The sequence below is a fragment of the Rhinoraja longicauda genome, chromosome 19, assembly GCF_053455715.1.
Source record: "Rhinoraja longicauda isolate Sanriku21f chromosome 19, sRhiLon1.1, whole genome shotgun sequence".
NCBI lineage: Eukaryota > Metazoa > Chordata > Chondrichthyes > Rajiformes > Arhynchobatidae > Rhinoraja > Rhinoraja longicauda.
This window is the reverse complement of record NC_135971.1, coordinates 6,517,082-6,533,850: the sequence shown is the minus strand read 5'-3', so window position 1 is coordinate 6,533,850 and position 16,769 is coordinate 6,517,082. Positions and strand designations below refer to the sequence as shown.

The following is a 16,769-nucleotide window of genomic DNA, read 5'->3' as shown; positions in this document are numbered from 1 at the left end:
GACTCACATTCCAATCGACCATTGAACAGGAAAAAGTAAAATAAAAACACAGATGCTGAAAATCCAAAATGAAGACGTACAGTAAGATGCAAGAAATAGTGAATAGGCCGGTTAGCTTATGTAGAGAAAGAAACAGAGTTAATGACTCAGGGGCCAAACCTACAAACCCGCACGTCTTTAGGATGTGGGATAAAGGGAGATTAGCTTGGCATTGTACTGTTCCACGTTCTATGTGGGCCGAAGAGCGTTCTAGTTCTACATGGCCATCAACACCGAGAGACCCATTGTATCTCCCACTCCCAACATTCAGCTTTATTCTTCTCCCTTTCAAGTAATTTCCGATTTCATTCCTCCCTCCTATTTACACCTCCCGAGTCAGACCTTTACCGCCCTCTTCCGCACGACATCAACACCAATTCATTCACTCTGATATAACAGACCTGTAGCTCTTGGAAATCCTTCTTCAGACCAAACAAGGGTCCCGACCCTGAAGCGTGGTCTGCCCATTTCCCTCCACAGATGCTGCCTGGCCCGCTGAGTTCCTCCAGCACTTTGTTTGGGGTTTTTATTAACCCCCATTATATTTCAACAGATTTCTTGTATCTACCATTTCCAATATTCACTTTGCCTTCTCTCACTGGAGGGAATTTCCGATGTCATTCCGCCCTCCTGTCTCCACCTGCCCCCCTCCCCCCCCACCACCATACTCGCCTTTACGCCGCTGTTGAAGTCCGCACCAACACCGCTGGTGCCGCGTTGTGACTCGGGGCGAGTTTAGGACCCGCCGCCCGCAGCTGCTGCTGAACCCGCGGAGCCCGCGGGAAGGGAGATTGTTTCAATCTTTATATTTTCACAGAAGTGTTTCTGTTCCATTGACGGACACGGTTAAGGCGTTGAAATGAACGGATCGACAGCTCTGATTCCACTTGCTGTTTATTTCACTCTTCCCACATTTACATTCCCCCTGGTTTTATTTCCGCGCTCACTGGGGTTTTGCGAAGCGGAATTTGGGGATTAAATGGGAGCCGTTCAGCGCCGACCTGTTGTCCACCGGGTTTCTGCCCCACAGCCCCTGAGCCCCGCTCCTGACGCCGGTCCCGGGACCCGACCCTTTTACACACCCGGAGCGGAACCCGAGCAGATTCTCATCCACTTGTTTTCATCCCAAGGCCCGAAGAAAGGATAAAGTTTCTCCGTGAATTTATTCCCAGTGAAGGTGTGGAGATGGGACTTGGTGTCCGCGTCGTAAAATGAAACTGTCCCGGACTCGTAACTGAGATAAACTCCCACCCTCCCGGGGGTGGGACGGGCGGGGAGAAGGGATGGAGGGGAGGTGAATGCATGAAACCAGTCATAGTGCCGCCTGATGCTCCAGACTCCAGGGTCAGTGTGGCTCTTCCTCCCCACAGACTCTGTGGCGACTCAAGACTCCAGAACCGACTGCCCGCCACCTCCACCTCCCAGTAATGTCTCCCTGATGTGAATCCCTCCAATCCCAGCACACACGGATAGACTGTAAACCTCTTCCCGATGTCAGGGAGACTCCTCCGGGTCCCGGTCAGTCTCACCCTCTTCCGATCCTCAGACACCTCGAGCCACGGATGCGCTGTTTCCACATCCAGGGTGACGGAGACTGGGGGGAGAAGCAGAGAATCAGAGAGTCCCCGGGGGTTGGGGGGAGACTCGGGCAGCGCAGCCCCGGGATCGGGGGAGAGGCCGCTCGGCCTCAGGCACAGGCGGGCGGACAACTGAAACCCTGCCCGGTGTTTCACCCACAATCACAGCGGGTGGACAACAGCATCTCTCCCGGAGCTTTTATCTGGGATGGAGAGGGGAATTTCGTGAGGTGGGGGAGGGTGGACGGGGAGGACGAGTGTAGAGAGTAAAGAGGATTGCGAGATTGCGGTGGGGATGGGGGAATGAAGCGAATTATTCAGATATGGAGGCAGATCGGAGCAGGTTGATATTGAGGTTATCGGTAATTTGAGGTTGTTAAAGAGGAGGTGGAGGTGCGTGGTGGGATCGTCATGAAAGGGGGTAGACATGAGGGGCCAGATGAACTGCTCTTGTGTTTTTTGAGTGGTGGGTTGGACAAAGGGAAGGGTGGGTTTGTTAGTCAATTGGAGTGGGTGCAAACGGATTTACAACAACTTCATCAGGTCTGAAGGCCTGTGTTATCAGGTGAAGTTGGACAGTCAGAAGCTCATAATGTCATAAGTGAAAGTATTAGAATTAGGCGATTTGGCCCATCAAGTCTACTACATCATTCAATCATGGCTGATCTATCTCTCCCTCCTAATCCCATTCTCCTGCTTTCTCCCCATAATCTTTGACACATGTACTAATCAAGAATCCAGCTATCTCTGCCTGAATTATTCACCGACTTGGCCTCCAAAGCCTTCTGTGGCAATGAATTCCACAAATTCACCACCCTCTGATTAAAAACATTTCCCCTTATCTCCTTCCTAAAAGTACATCCTTTAATTCTGAGGCTATGACCTCCAGTCCTAGACTCTCTCACTAATGGAAACATCCTCTAAACATCCATTCTATCAAAGCCTTTCACTCTATTGTATTTTTCAATGAGGTCCCCCCCTTATTCTTCTAAATTCCAGTGAGTACAGGCCCAATGCCGACAAACACTCATCAATAGACAATAGACAATAGGTGCAGGAGGAGGCCATTCAGCCCTTCGAGCCAGCACCGCCATTCAATGTGATCATGGCTGATCATTCTCAATCAGTACCCCATTTCTGCCTTCTCCCCATACCCCCTGACTCCGCTATCCTTAAGAGCTCTATCTAGCTCTCTCTTGAATGCATTCAGAGAATTGGCCTCCACTGCCTTCTGAGGCAGATAATTCCACAGATTCACAACTCTCTGACTGAAAAAGTTTTTCCTCATCTCAGTTCTCATGTCATCATCTCAGTTCTCATGTCTACTCAGTTCTGGAACAGACTATTCAGACTGTGACATTTTTTCATGGGAGCCTGTCAGGGTGACAATGTAGATGTGTATAAGATGCACAGATAAGGTGACTAGCCACAGTACCTTACCCAAGGTTGGAGAGTCTAAACCTCGAGCGTATAGAAAAGACAGACAGGTGGGCAGAGGGGGTGGGGTTGCTCTGATGGTAAGGAATGATATTCATTCCCTTGCAAGGGGTGACGTAGAATCAGGAGATGTTGAATCAGTATGGATAGAAATGAGAAATTGTAAGGGTAAAAAGACCCTAATGGGAGTTATTTATAGGCCCCCAAACAGTAGCCTCGACATAGGGTGCAAGTTGAATCAGGAGATAAAATTGGCATGTCAAAAATGTAATGCTACGGTGGTTATGGGAGATTTCAACATGCAGGTAGACTGGGAAAATCAGGTTGGAAATGGACCCCAGGAAAGAGAGTTTGTAGAGTGCCTTCGAGATGGATTCTTTGAACAGCTTGTACTGGAGCCTACCAGGGAGAAGGCAATTCTGGATTTAGTGTTGTGTAATGATCCTGATCTGATAAGGGGACTAGAGGTAAAAGAGCCATTAGGAGGCAGTGATCACAACATGATAAGTTTTACTCTGCAAATGGAAAGGCAGAAGGGAAAATCTGAAGTGTCAGTGTTACAGTATAGCAAAGGGGATTACAGAGGCATGAGGCAGGAGCTGTATCTCTGGAGAAAAGGAATGGGCGACGTTTCGGGTTGAGATCCTTCTTCAGATTGAAGAAGGGTCTCGACCCGAAACATCGCCCATTCCCTTTCTCCAGAGATGCTGCCTGCTGCTGATTTACTCCAGCATTTTATGTCTACCCTCGATTTAAACCTGCATCTGTAGTGCTTTCCTACATACATTACTTAAAGATGTCAGAAACAAGAACAATGGAAAAGGTATAAGCTTTACCATGCTTGAAGTCATCAGATGTTTCTTTAAATGCCGTGTTGAATGAAACAGGGCAATGAAACTTTTCAATCGGCAAGGCATCATCTACCACCGACAGTGGTTTGGCTTCATCACGAACCCTGTGAACATTTAACAGCTGGTTATCAACTGAGCATTGGAAATGTTTTGAACTGTTCCACAAAAACCCTCTGATAATTCCCATTTCCCAACTCTTATCGCCGCTGCCATGCAGATAGAAAGCTGATATTGCCGTAGAGATGTAGAACGATGGGGAAAAGCACAAGGAGTGTTCATGAGAATGATGCTATAACTGAGAGGATGGAGCTCAATGCAAAGAATGAGCAGGTCGACGGATTTTATCTGGAGAAGATGTCAGGAATGATAAGATAAAATTTAAGTTTAGCGGTGAATTTAAATGGGAGGGGGGGGATGAAATATCTCTAATCGATGGGAGAGCAAAAATCAATGCTGAAATGTAACGTGGTCTTAGAGTCATAGAGTCATAGAGTCCTACAGCACAGAAAGAGGCCCTTCGGCCCATCGTGTCCGTGCCGCCCGTTACCAAACACAGTCTAATTTTAATCCCATTTTCCCGCATTTGGACCATAGCCCAGAATGTTGTAGCATTTCAAGTGCCCATCCAAATGCTTTTTAAATGTTGTGAGTGTTCCCACCTCCACCAGCACCCCAGGCAGTGAGTTCCAGACTCCAACCACCCTCTGGGTGAAACAGTTCTTTCTCACATCCCCCCGAAACCTCCCTCCCCTTACCCTGTATCTATGTCCCCTCGTTGTTGAACCTTCCACCAGTGGAAGAAGTTCCCCGCCATCTACCTTATCTATGCCCCTCATGATCTTGTACACCTCGATCATGTCCCCTCTCAGCCTTCTCTGCTCCAGGGAAAACAACCCCAGCCTCTTCTATAAATACTGAAAGGGATGCAGTCATGAGAACATGGACCTCACTTGCATTGGAGGGACTGAACCCAACAGCAGAGATAATTTAAGGGCAAGCGGGATAAACACGTGAGCACTCCTGAAATTCGGGGTATTGTTACCGGGTGTGGTGAGTAGATGGGAGGGATGTTGAGTGGAGCAGAAATCTTGACTGGATAGGATGGGCCGAATGGCCTGTCTATGATTTAGAATGGGATGTCATTCTATGGTGAACAAAGGTGGGTAAAACAAACAGAGCAAATTCCCCCACGGTGACCACCCACTGCTGATGGGAACCGGATATAGATGATCAATCTGCTGTGTGCGCCACGTTCTAGATTTCAATGTTAATCCCCACAATGTGGTCATGGCTGATCCAGCCCAGGACTGAACTCCTCCGCTTTGTCCCATTCCCTTTGATTTCAGTTCCCCAAATTTTCAAAAATGTATCTTCCGCTGGTATAAATACATCCAACAGGTTAAACCTCTAAGAGTCTCTTGGTTGGAGATTCCCAGAGATTTACTGCCCTCTGTCCATTTGTGGTCCTCGACAATAGACAATAGGTGCAGGAGTAGGCCATTCGGCCCTTCGAGCCAGCACCACCATTCAATGCGATCATGGCTGATCATTCTCAATCAGTACCCCGTTGCTGCCTTCTCCCCATACCCCCTGACTCCGCTATCCTTGAGCTCTATCTAGCTCTCTCTTGAATGCATTCAGAGAATTGGCCTCCACTGCCTTCTGAGGCAGAGAATTCCACAGTTTCACAACTCTCTGACTGAAAAAGTTTTTCCTCATCTCAGTTCTAAATGGCCTACCCCTTATTCTTAAACTGTGGCACCTTGTTCTGGAATCCCTCAACATTGGGAACATGTTTCCTGCCTCTTACGTGTCCAACCTCTTAATAATCTTATATGTTTCAATAAGATCTCCTCTCATCCTTCTAAATTCCAGTGTATACAAGCCGAGCCGCTCCATTCTTTCAACATATGACAGTCCCGCCATTCTGGGAATTAACCTAGTAAACCTACACTGCACGCCCTCAATAGCAAGAATATACTTCCTCAAATTTGGAGACCAAAATTGCACACAGTACTCCAGGTGCGGTCTCACTAGGGCCCTATACAATTGCAGAAGGACCTCTTTGCTTCTATACTCAACTCCTCTTGTTATGAAGGCCAACATTCCATCGGCTTTCTTCACTGCCTGCTGTACCTGCATGCTTCCTTTCAGTGACTGATGCACTAGGACACCCAGATCTCGTTGTACGTCTCCTTTTCCTAACTTGACACCATTCATTTAATAATCTGCCTTCTTATTCTTACAAACCAAAGTGGATAACCTCACACTTATCCACATTAAACTGCATCTGCCATGCATCTGCCCACTCACGCAACCTGTCCAATTCACCCTGCAACTTCATAGCATCTTCCTCACAGTTCACACTACCACCCAGCTTTGTATCATCTGCAAATTTGCTAATGGTACTTTTAATCCCTTCATCGAAGTCATTAATGTATATTGTCAATAGCTGCGGTCCCAGTACCGAGCCTTGCGGTACCCCACCAGTTACTGCCTGCCATTCTGAAAGGGACCCATTTATCCCCACTCTTTGCTTTCTGTCTGTCAACCAATTTTCTATCCATGTCAGTACCCTACCTCCAATACCCTGTGCTCTAATTTTGCCCACTAATCTCCTATGTGGAACCTTGTCGAAGGCTTTCTGAAAGTCAAGGTACACCACATCCACCGGCTCTCTCCTGTCAATTTTCCTAGTTACATCCTCAAAGAATTTCAGAAGATTAGTCAAGCATGATTTCCCCTTCGTAAATCCATGCCGACTCGGAACAATCCTGTTACAACTATCCAAATGCTCTGCAATTTCGTCTTTTATGATTGCCTCCAGCATCTTCCTCACCACTGATGTCAGACTAACTGGTCTATAATTTCCCGTTTTCTCTCTCCCTCCTTTCTTAAAAAGTGGGACAACATTAGCTATCCTCCAATCCACAGGAACTGATCCTGAATCTATAGAACATTGGAAAATGATCACCAATGCGTCCACAATTCCTAGCGCCATCTCCTTAAGTACTCTGGGATGCAGACCATCAGCACCTGGGGATTTATCAGCCTTCAGTCCCATCAGTCTACCCAACACCATTTCCTGCCTAATGTGGATTTCCTTCAGTTCCTCCGTCATCCTAGGATCTCTGGCCACTAGAACATCTGGGAGATTGTTTGTATCTTCCTTAGTGAAGACAGATCCAAAGTACTGGTTCAACTCATCTGCCATTTCCTTGTTTCCCATAATAAATTCCCCATCTTCTGTCTTCAAGGGACCCACATTTGCCGTGACTATTTTTTTCCTCTTTACATACCTAAAAAAGCTTTTACTATCCTCCTTTATATTATTGGCTAGTTTACCCTCGTACCTCATCGTTTCTCCCCATATTGCCTTCTTAGTCATCTTCTGTTGCTCTTTAAAAGAGTCCCAATCCTCTGGCTTCCCACTCTTCTTTGCTTTGTTGTACTTCTGTTCTTTATATTTATGCTGTCCTTGACTTCCCTTGTCAACCACGGGTGTCTCTTACTCCCCTTGGAATCTTTCCTCCTCTTTGGGATAAATTGATCCTGCAACTTCTGCATTAGAAAACCTTGACTTTCAGAAAGCCTTTGACAAGGTTCCCAGAGTGTGGGCCAAAGGGTGTCTGGGTGCTGTGCAACTCTCCACGCCGCTACTCACCGACCACGCGCAGCTCAAAGTGCTCCACGTCACGGTTCCTCGGCTCCCTGCCAAAGTAGTTTGTCTCTATCTCGTAGGTCCCCTGGTCACCGAGCCCCACGGCCCACAGCTCGATGACACCGTCCAGTCGGAAGCGGACTCTGTCCCTGTAGGACGGGTGGATCCGGGACGGACTCTCCGGGCTGTAAGACTTCCAATCCAGGATCGGCAGGTCGGGATGGAGACGCCACATCGCCACCGTGATCTTCTCGTGGCTGTGGGGCTGGATGGGGAACCTCACCGTCCCACCCATGGGGACAGTGGTGACCGAGCCCACGGTGGCCGACGTTCTTGTTCCGCACAGAGCCGCAGTGTGGAGACCTGCAACACAACATGGTCATTGTACCTGCCTGCTTCATCATCCACAGAAAACACTGCCCCTCACATTCCCATTGAACCTGACCCCCCCTCTCCCGGGAACTGTGTGTTTGTGTTGTCATTTGTGAGCGGAGCACCAAGGCACATTCCTTGAATGTGCACATACTTGGCCAATAAACCCATTCATTCATTCATCAACTTATTCATTCATTCACGAAAAGGTGAAGCTAAAGATGAAAGGGGTCAGAAAGGGGGTCAGATGAGGAGAGTAATGAAATGTGAAGCTGCAGGGAGGGGTATCGATATGAGAGTCAGTCTGAAGAAGGTTCTCGACTCAAAACATCATCTATTCCTTTTCTCCACAGATGCTGCCTGACCCGCTGAGTTACTCCAGCACTCTGTGAAACGTTACCTATCCATGTTCTCCAGATGTTGCCTGACCCGCTGAGTTACCTCAGCACTCTGTGAAACGTCACCTATCCATGTTCTCCACAGATGCTGCCTGACCCGCTGAGTTACTCCAGCACTCTGTGAAACATCACCTATCCATGTCCTCCACAGATGCTGCCTGACCCGCTGAGTTACTCCAGCACTCTGTGAAACGTTACCTATCCATGCTCTCCACAGATGCTGCCTGACCCGCTGAGTTACCTCAGCACTCTGTGAAACGTCACCTATCCATGTTCTCCACAGATGCTGCCTGACCCACTGAGATACTCCAGCACTCTGTGAAACGTCACCTATCCATGTTCTCCACAGATGCTGCCTGACCCGGAGTTATTCCAGCACTCTGTGAAAAGTCACCTATCCATGTTCACCACAGATGCTGCCTGACCCGCTGAGTTACTCCAGCACTCTGTGAAACGTCACCTATCCATGTTCTCCACAGATGCTGCCTGACCCGCTGAGTTACTCCAGTTTATTGCATCTACACTCTTGTTTAAGACCACCACACCCTGGGGAAAAGGCCTGTGACCATCCACATTACCAACGCTCCTCATGGTTTTATACACCTCAACAAGAATCCCCCTCATCCCCAGAGTAGGGACCTACCCTGTGCAGTCTCTCCCTGTAACCTAACCCCCACTGTGCCCGTGCCAAGCTGGTCTATCCCTTCTGCACCCTCTCCAGCACCATGCCACCTCCCTGTAGCTGGGCGCTAGAACTGTGGTTTCACCAACGACACACAGATAGATACATCATGATGTACAATGGTGGCGCAGCGGTAGAGCTGCTGCCACACAGCGCCAGAGACCAGGGTTCGATCCTGACCACGGGTGCTGTCTGCGTGGAATCTGTACGTTCTCCCCGTGACCTGCGTGGGTTTTCTCCGGGATCTATGATAGTTGTAGAATTGGGCCATTCGGCCCATCAAGTCTACTCTGCCATTCAATCACGGCTGATCTATCTCTCCATCCTAACCCCATTCTCCTGCCTTCTCCCCATAACCCCTGACACCCGCACTGACCAACAATTTATCTATCTCTGCCTTAAAAATATCCAATAGACAATAGGTGCAGGAGGAGGCCATTCGGCCCTTCGAGCCAGCACCCCCATTCAATGTGATCATGGCTGATCATTCTCAATCAGTACCCCGTTCCTGCCTTCTCCCCATACCCCCTGACTCCGCTATCCTTAAGAGCTCTATCCAGCTCTCTCTTGAATGCATTCAGAGAATTGGCCTCCACTGTCTTCTGAGACAGAGAATTCCACAGATTCACAACTCTCTGACTGAAAAAGTTTTTCCTCATCTCAGTTCTAAATGGCCTACCCCTTATTCTTAAACTGTGGCCCCTTGTTCTGGACTCCCCCAACATTGGGAACATGTTTCCTGCCTCTAACGTGTCCAACCCCTTAATAATCTTATACGTTTCAATAAGATCTCCTCTCATCCTTCTAAATTCCAGTGTATACAAGCCTAGTCGCTCCAGTCTTTCAACACATGATAGTCCCACCATTCCGGGAATTAACCTAGTAAACCTATGCTGCACGCCCTCAATAGCAAGAATATCCTTCCTCAAATTTGGAGACCAGATCCACTGACTTGTGGCCTCCACAGCCGTCTGTGGCAAAGAATCCCACAGATTCACCACCCTCTGACTAAAGAAATTCCTCCTCATCTCCTTCCTGAAGGAACGTCCTTTAATTCTGAGGCTGTGCCCTCTGGTCCTAGACTCTCCCACTAGTGGAAACACCCTCTCCACATCCACCCTATCCGGGTCTTTCACTATTCGGTAGGTTTCAATGAGGTCCCCCCTCATTCTTCTAAACTCCAGCAATTACAGCGAAAATTGCTGACAATATTCCAAATGGGGCCTGACCAGTGCCTTGTAGAGCCTTAGCATAACACCCCCTGTTTTTGTACACAAGCCCTCTTGAAATAACTGAGTTTGCTTTCTTTACTACTGACACTCTTCCCTCCAAACCTCTCAAGACCGATAGGCTTGTAGGTTAATTGGCTTCTGTAAAATGAGAGATTGTCCCTTGTGTGTGTGAAGGGCAGCGTTAGTGCGGCCTGATCGCTGGTCGCTGCGTACCCGGTGGGCCGAAGGGCCTGTTTCTGCGCCGTGTCACTAAGCTAAATGACATTTTCACTGATGAATGTAGACACAAAATGCTGGGCTAACTCAGCGGGTCAGGCAGCATCTGTGGAGAGAAGGAATAGGTGACGATTCACAGAGTGCTGGAGTAACTCAGCAGGTCAGGCAGCATCTCTGGAGAGAAGGAATGGGTGACGTTTCGGGTTCTTCAGAGAAGGATCTCGACCCGAAAAGTCACCCATTCCTTCTCTCCACAGATAGAAACATAGAAAATAGGTGCAGGAGTAGGCCATTTGGCCCTTCGAGCCTGCACCGCCATTCAATATGATCATGGCTGATCATCCAGCTCAGTAACCTGTACCTGCCTTCTCTCCATACCCCCTGATACCTTTAGCCACAAGGGCCACATCTAACTCCCTCTTAAATATAGCCAATGAACTGGCCTCAACTACCTTCTGTGGCAGAGAATTCCACAGACTCACCACTCTCTGTGTGAAGAAATGTTTTCTCATCTCGGTCCTAAAAGACTTCCCCCTTATCCTTAAGCTGTGACCCCTGGTTTTGGACTTCCCCAACATCGGGAACAATCTTCCCGCATCTAGCCTCTCCAACCCCTTAAGAATTTTATATGTTTCAATAAGATCCCCCCTCAGTCTTCTAAATTCCAGCGAGTATAAGCCTAGTCTATCCAGTCTTTCTTCATATGAAAGTCCTGCCATCCCAGGGATCAATCTGGTGAACCTTCTCTGTACTCCCTCTAAGGCTAGAATGTCTTTCCTCAGATTAGGAGACCAAAACTGTACACAATACTCCAGGTGCGGTCTCACCAAGGCCCTGTACAACTGCAGCAGGACCTCCCTGCTTCTATACTCAAATCCTCTTGCTATGAATGCTAACATACCATTCGCTTTCTTCACTGACTGCTGCACCTGCACGCTTGCTTTCAATGACTGGTGCACCATGACACCCAGGTCACGTTGCATCTCCCCTTTTCCTAATTGGCCACCATTCAGGTAATACTCTGCTTTCCTGTTCTTGCCGCCAAAGTGGATAACCTCACATTTATCCACATTATATTGCATCTGCCATGCATTTGCCCACTCTCCTAATCTTTCCAAGTCACTCTGCAGCCTCCTAGCATCCTCCTCGCCGCTAACACTGCCACCCAGCTTCGTGTCATCCGCAAACTTAGAGATATTGCATTCAATTCCCTCGTCCAAATCATTAATATATATTGTAAATAACTGGGGTCCCAGCACTGAGCCTTGCGGTACCCCACTAGTCACTGCCTGCCATTCCGAAAAGGACCCGTTTATTCCTACTCTTTGCTTCCTGTCGGCCAACCAATTCTCTATCCACCTCAACACTCAACCCTCAATACCGTGTGCTTTAAATTTGTACCCCAATCTCCTATGTGGGACCTTGTCGAAGGCCTTCTGAAAGTCCAGATATAACACATCGACTGGTTCTCCCTTATGCACTCTACTAGTTACATCCTCGAAAAATTCTATAAGATTCGTCAGGCATGATTTGCCTTTCATAAATCCATGCTGACTTTGTCTGATGATTTCAACACTTTCCAAATGTGATGCTTTCCCATCTTTAATAACTGACTCTAGCATTTTCCCCACTACCGATGTTAGGCTAACTGGTCTATAATTCCCCGTTTTCTCTCTCCCTCCCTTTTTAAAAGTGGGGTTACATTAGCTACCCTCCAATCCTCAGGAACTACTCCAGAATCTAAAGAGTTAAAAAAAATTATCACTAATGCATCCACTATTTCTGAGGCTACTTCCTTAAGCACTCTGGGATGCAGCCTATCTGGCCCTGGGGATTTATCGGCCTTTAATCCATTTAATTTACCTAACACCACTTCCCGACTAACCTGGATTACCCTCAGTTCCTCCATCTCGTTAGACCCCCCGGTCCCCTACTATTTCCGGCAGATTGTTTATGTCTTCCCTCGTGAAGACAGAACCAAAGTAGTTGTTCAATTGGTCTGCCATCTCCTTGTTCCCTATGATCAATTCACCTGTTTCCGACTGCAAGGGACCTACATTTGTCTTAACTAGTATTTTTCTCTTCACGTATCTATAAAAGCTTTTGCAGTCAGTTTTTATGTTCCCTGTCAGTTTTCTCTCATAATCTATTTTCCCTTTCCTACTTAAGCCCTTTATCCTCCTCTGCTGGACCTGGTTTGTTCTTTTGCCAAACTGGGATGAACAATTGTTGTAGTTCATTTAGATGAGGCCCAACCCGCTGAGTTACCCCAGTACAGTGTTTGACTGACAATTGTCCACTCCCAACTCCGTGGACAGCAGCTCTCGTTCTCTCTCTCTCTACCCCCTCTGTCTCCCTCCCTCCTTCCCCCTCTCCCTCCATTTCTCCCCCTCTCCCTCCCTCCCTCCCCCTCTCTGTCTCTCCCCATCTCCATCTGTCTCTCCCCATCTGTCTCTTTCTCCCCCATCTCTCTTTTTCCCCCATCTCTCCCTTTCTCCCCATCTCTCTCTCTCTCTCCCCATCTCTCTCTTTCTCCCCCATCTCTTTCCCTCTCTCCCCCATCTCTTTCCCTCTCCCCCCATGTCTCAGCCATCTCCCCATCTCTTCCCGTCTTCCCATCTCTCGCTCCACATCTCTCCCCCTCTCCCTCTCCCTCCCTCCATCTCTTTCTCCCCATCCCTCTCTCGCCCTCCATCTCTCTCCCCCCATCTCTCCCTCCCCCCATCTCCCCCCCCCACCATCTCTCTCTCCCCCCCCCCCCATGTCTCTACCTGCCAGCAGGCACAGCAGATGGACGGCCGTGCAGAGAGAGCGCCGCATCCTGGCAGTGTCCCGGTCCCGGTCCCGGTCCAGTCTGGCGACCCACTCCAGGCTGTGGAGAAACGCCCTGGTGAAGCGGGACAGAGAAAAGGGAGACTGACTGAGGGACCGACGAAGCTCCGCTCCCGCTCCGGCCCCTCCCCTTCCGGCTCTCCCGCCCCTCCCCCCCGGGCTCACCCGCCCCTCCCCCCCGGCTCTCCCGCCCCTCCCCCCGGGCTCACCCGCACCCCCCCCGGGCTCACCCGCCCCTCCCCCCGGGCTCACCCGCCGCCCCCCCGTCGGCTCTCCCGCCCCTCCCCCCCGGGCTCACCCGCCCCCCCCCCCCGGCTCACCTGCCCCCCCGGCTCTCCACGCCAAGCCCCCCCCCCTCCCCGGCTCTCCAAGCACCCCCGGTTCTCCAAGCCCCCCCCCCCTGGCTCTCCAGGCCCCGGCCCTCCCCGGCCCCGGTGCGTGCACGCGTACATTCCGCATGACGCAGCGGAGGCCGCCCAGAGCCGCGCACGCGCACTTCGCCGAGCAGCCATCACGCAGCGGGTCCGGGGCGGGGCCAGGAGAGGAGGGCGGGGCCAGGGGAGAAGGGCGGGGCCGGGGTGCGGATCCCGGGGCGGAGGGCGGGGCCAGGGGAGGTTTGTTTGTCCTTCGCCCAGAGCGGGCGACGTCTGATCGTCGTTCACGGAGAATTATAGAAACATAGAAACATAGAAAATAGGTGCAGGAGTAGGCCATTCGGCCCTTCGAGCCTGTACGCACCGCCATTCAATATGATCATGGCTGATCATCCAGCTCAGTATCCCGTACCTGCCTTCTCTCCATACCCCCTGATCCCTTTAGCCACAAGGGCCACATCTAACTCCCTCTTAAATATAGCCAATGAACCGGACTCAACTACCTTCTGTGGCAGAGAATTCCACAGACTCACCACTCTCTGTGTGAAGAAATGTTTTCTCATCTCGGTCCTAAAAGTCTTCCCCCTTATTCTTAAGCTGTGACCCCTGGTTCTGGACTTCCCCAACATCGGCAAACAATCTTAATAATAATAATAATAATATATTTATTTTATATAGCGCCTTAACACATGCACAAAGCGCTTTACAAATACAATTAACATAGAAACAAACAGACAAACAGACAAACTATCCTGACGGAAAAGCGGCGAATAATCAACGCCAGCGTCCTCTCACGTCAGGGTCCGGCAGTAGACATTAAAGAACACAAGACACACAGATACAATTTTTTACACAAAACAGCCATCACAGTGATTGCTCTAGGCATACCCTCACTGTGATGGAAGGCAAAGTCTTATCTCCTCCTCGTTCTTCTCCCGTGGCGCCACGAGGCGATCGAGGCTCCCAACCCCTTGAAGCCCCCACCGGGCGATGGAAAATGCCGCGGCCGCATCTAACCTCTCCAACCCCTTAAGAATTTTATATGTTTCTATAAGATCCCCCCTCAGTCTTCTAAATTCCAGCGAGTACAAGCCCAGTCTATCCAGCCTTTCTTCATATGAAAGTCCCGCCATCCCAGGAATCAATCTGGTGAACCTTCTCTGTACTCCCTCTAAGGCAAGAACGTCTTTCCTCAGATTAGGAGACCAAAACTGCACACAATACTCCAGGTGCGGCCTCACCAAGGCCCTGTACAACTGCAGTAGAACCTCCCTGCTCCTAAACTCAAATCCTCTTGCTATGAATGCCAACATACCATTCGCTTTCTTCACTGCCTGCTGCACCTGCACGCTTGCTTTCAATGACTGGTGTACCACGACACCCAGGTCACGTTGCATCTCCCCTTCTCCTAATCGGTCACCATTCAGGTAATACTCTGCTTTCCTGTTCTTGCCACAAAAGTGGATAACCTCACATTTATCCACATTATGTTGCATCTGCCATGCATTTGCCCACTCGCCTAATCTATCCAAGTCATCGGGGAAACATAGAAACATAGACAACAGGTGCAGGAGGAGGCCATTCGGCCCTTCGAGCCAGCACTGCCATTCGCCGTGATCATGGCTGATCATCCACAGTCAGTACCCCGTTCCTGCCTTTTCCGCAGACCCCGACTGCACGGACATAGTGTGAACTGTTCCATGTTCCACAAGGATCTTGTCGTAAACTTTGGGATCTGGGACCATGGACACATCTGGTCACATCTGCCACAGAGACGGGACAGCAGCAAACCCGTTCCCCGTCACCCAGAGACGGGGTGCTCTGTCACCCCCCCCCCCCCCCCCCCACGTACAGCGGTCCCCACACTGCAACTCTCCCGGTCCCACAATACCCGCTCATCATCCCTTTGAGAGAGAGAGAGAGGGGGGGGAGAGAGAGAGAGGGAGAGGGGGGAGGAGAGAGAGAGGGGAGGGGTGAGAGAGAGGGAGAGAGAGGGAGAGGGGAGGAGAGAGAGAGAGAGAGAGAGAGAGAGAGAGAGAGAGAGAGAGAGAGAGAGAGAGAGAGAGAGAGAGAGAGAGAGAGAGAGGAGAGAGAGAGGGGGAGGAGACAGAGAGAGAGAGAGAGCCGATAGAAAGGGAGAAAGAGAGAGAGAGAGGGAGAGAGAAGGAGAGGAAGAGAGAGATAGAGAAATAGATAGAGAGGGGAGAGAGAGAGAGAGAGAAAGGGGAGGAGAGAGAGAGAGGGGGCAGGGAGGGAGGGAGGGAGGGAGGGAGGGAGAGAGAGAGGGGAGGGAGGGAGAGAGAGAGAGGGGGGGAGGGAGAGAGAGATGGAGGGAGAGAGAGATGGAGGGAGAGAGAGAGAGAGGGTGGGGAAGAGAGATAGAGAGGGAGGGAGAGAGAGAGAGATAGAGACATAGATAGAGAGAGAGAGGGGAGAGAGAGAGAAGGTGGGAGAAGGTGGGGAGGAGAGGAGAGGAGAGAGATTTAGAGAGAGAGAGAGACGGTGGCGCAGCGGTAAAGTTGCTGCCTTACAGCGAATGCAGCGCCGGAGACTCAGGTTCGATCCTGACTACGGGGGCCGTCTGTACGGAGTTTGTACGTTCTCCCCGTGACCTGCGTGGGTTTTCTCCGAGATCTTCGGTTTCCACCCACACTCCAAAGACGTACAGGTATGTAAGGTTAAATGTAAAAAAATTGTCCCTAGTGTGTGTAGGATAGTGTTAATGTGCGGGAATCGCTGGGCGGTGCGGACTTGGTGGGCCGAAAAGGCCTGTTTCCGCGCTGTATCTGAAATATGAAATATAATAAGAGAGAGAGGGAGAGGGGGAGGAGACAGAGATGGGGGGAGGGAGAGAGAGGGGGAGGGGGAGGAAACAGAGAGGGGGAGGAGAGAGATAGACAGAGAGAGAGGGGGGAGAGAGGGGACAGAGAGAGAGAGAGGGGGAGATAGAAAGGGAGAGGAGAGAGAGAGAGGGGGAGGAGAGAGAGAGAGAGAGGGAGAGAGAGAGAGAGAGAAAAAGAGATAGAGAGAGAGAAAAAGAGAGAGGGGGAGAGAGAGAGGGAGAGAGAGAAAGAGTGAGAGAAAGAGTGAGAGGCTCC

General features: G+C 50.1%; 2 protein-coding genes across 3 annotated transcripts in view; one reads left to right on the top strand and one right to left on the bottom strand.

The window, feature by feature from the left end:
• LOC144603060 (uncharacterized) overlaps nucleotides 1-16,769 on the top strand; it is a 278,950-nt gene that overhangs the window by 141,355 nt on the left and 120,826 nt on the right. The gene's annotated exons all lie outside the window — the stretch shown is intronic.
• LOC144603057 (uncharacterized) lies at nucleotides 782-16,277 on the bottom strand. 2 transcript variants are annotated; one of them, XM_078416193.1, is made up of 5 exons: nucleotides 13,748-13,820; nucleotides 13,237-13,352; nucleotides 7,569-7,928; nucleotides 3,890-4,008; nucleotides 782-1,633 (listed from the first exon to the last, which is right to left on the bottom strand). In XM_078416193.1, the coding sequence occupies exons 1-4, from the start codon at nucleotides 13,807-13,809 to the stop codon at nucleotides 3,974-3,976; spliced, it is 573 nt and encodes a 190-aa protein (XP_078272319.1). In that variant the 5' UTR covers nucleotides 13,810-13,820; the 3' UTR covers nucleotides 782-1,633; nucleotides 3,890-3,973. The 2 variants fall into 2 exon arrangements, with proteins under 2 accessions (XP_078272319.1, XP_078272321.1); XM_078416195.1 differs by lacking the exon at nucleotides 13,748-13,820 and adding an exon at nucleotides 16,203-16,277 and having other exon boundaries at nucleotides 812-1,633.

Excerpts from the sequence above, each read along its gene's own strand:
- LOC144603057 (XM_078416193.1), bottom strand. The coding sequence starts at position 13,809 with ATGGCTGCTCGGCGAAGTGCGCGTGCGCGGCTCTGGGCGGCCTCCGCT. Across the intron at positions 7,929-13,236 it reads TCTGCTGTGCCTGCTGGCAG|GTCTCCACACTGCGGCTCTG; the intron begins GTAGAGACATGG and ends GTTGTGTTGCAG. Across the intron at positions 4,009-7,568 it reads CTTTGAGCTGCGCGTGGTCG|GGTTCGTGATGAAGCCAAAC; the intron begins GTGAGTAGCGGC and ends AAATGTTCACAG.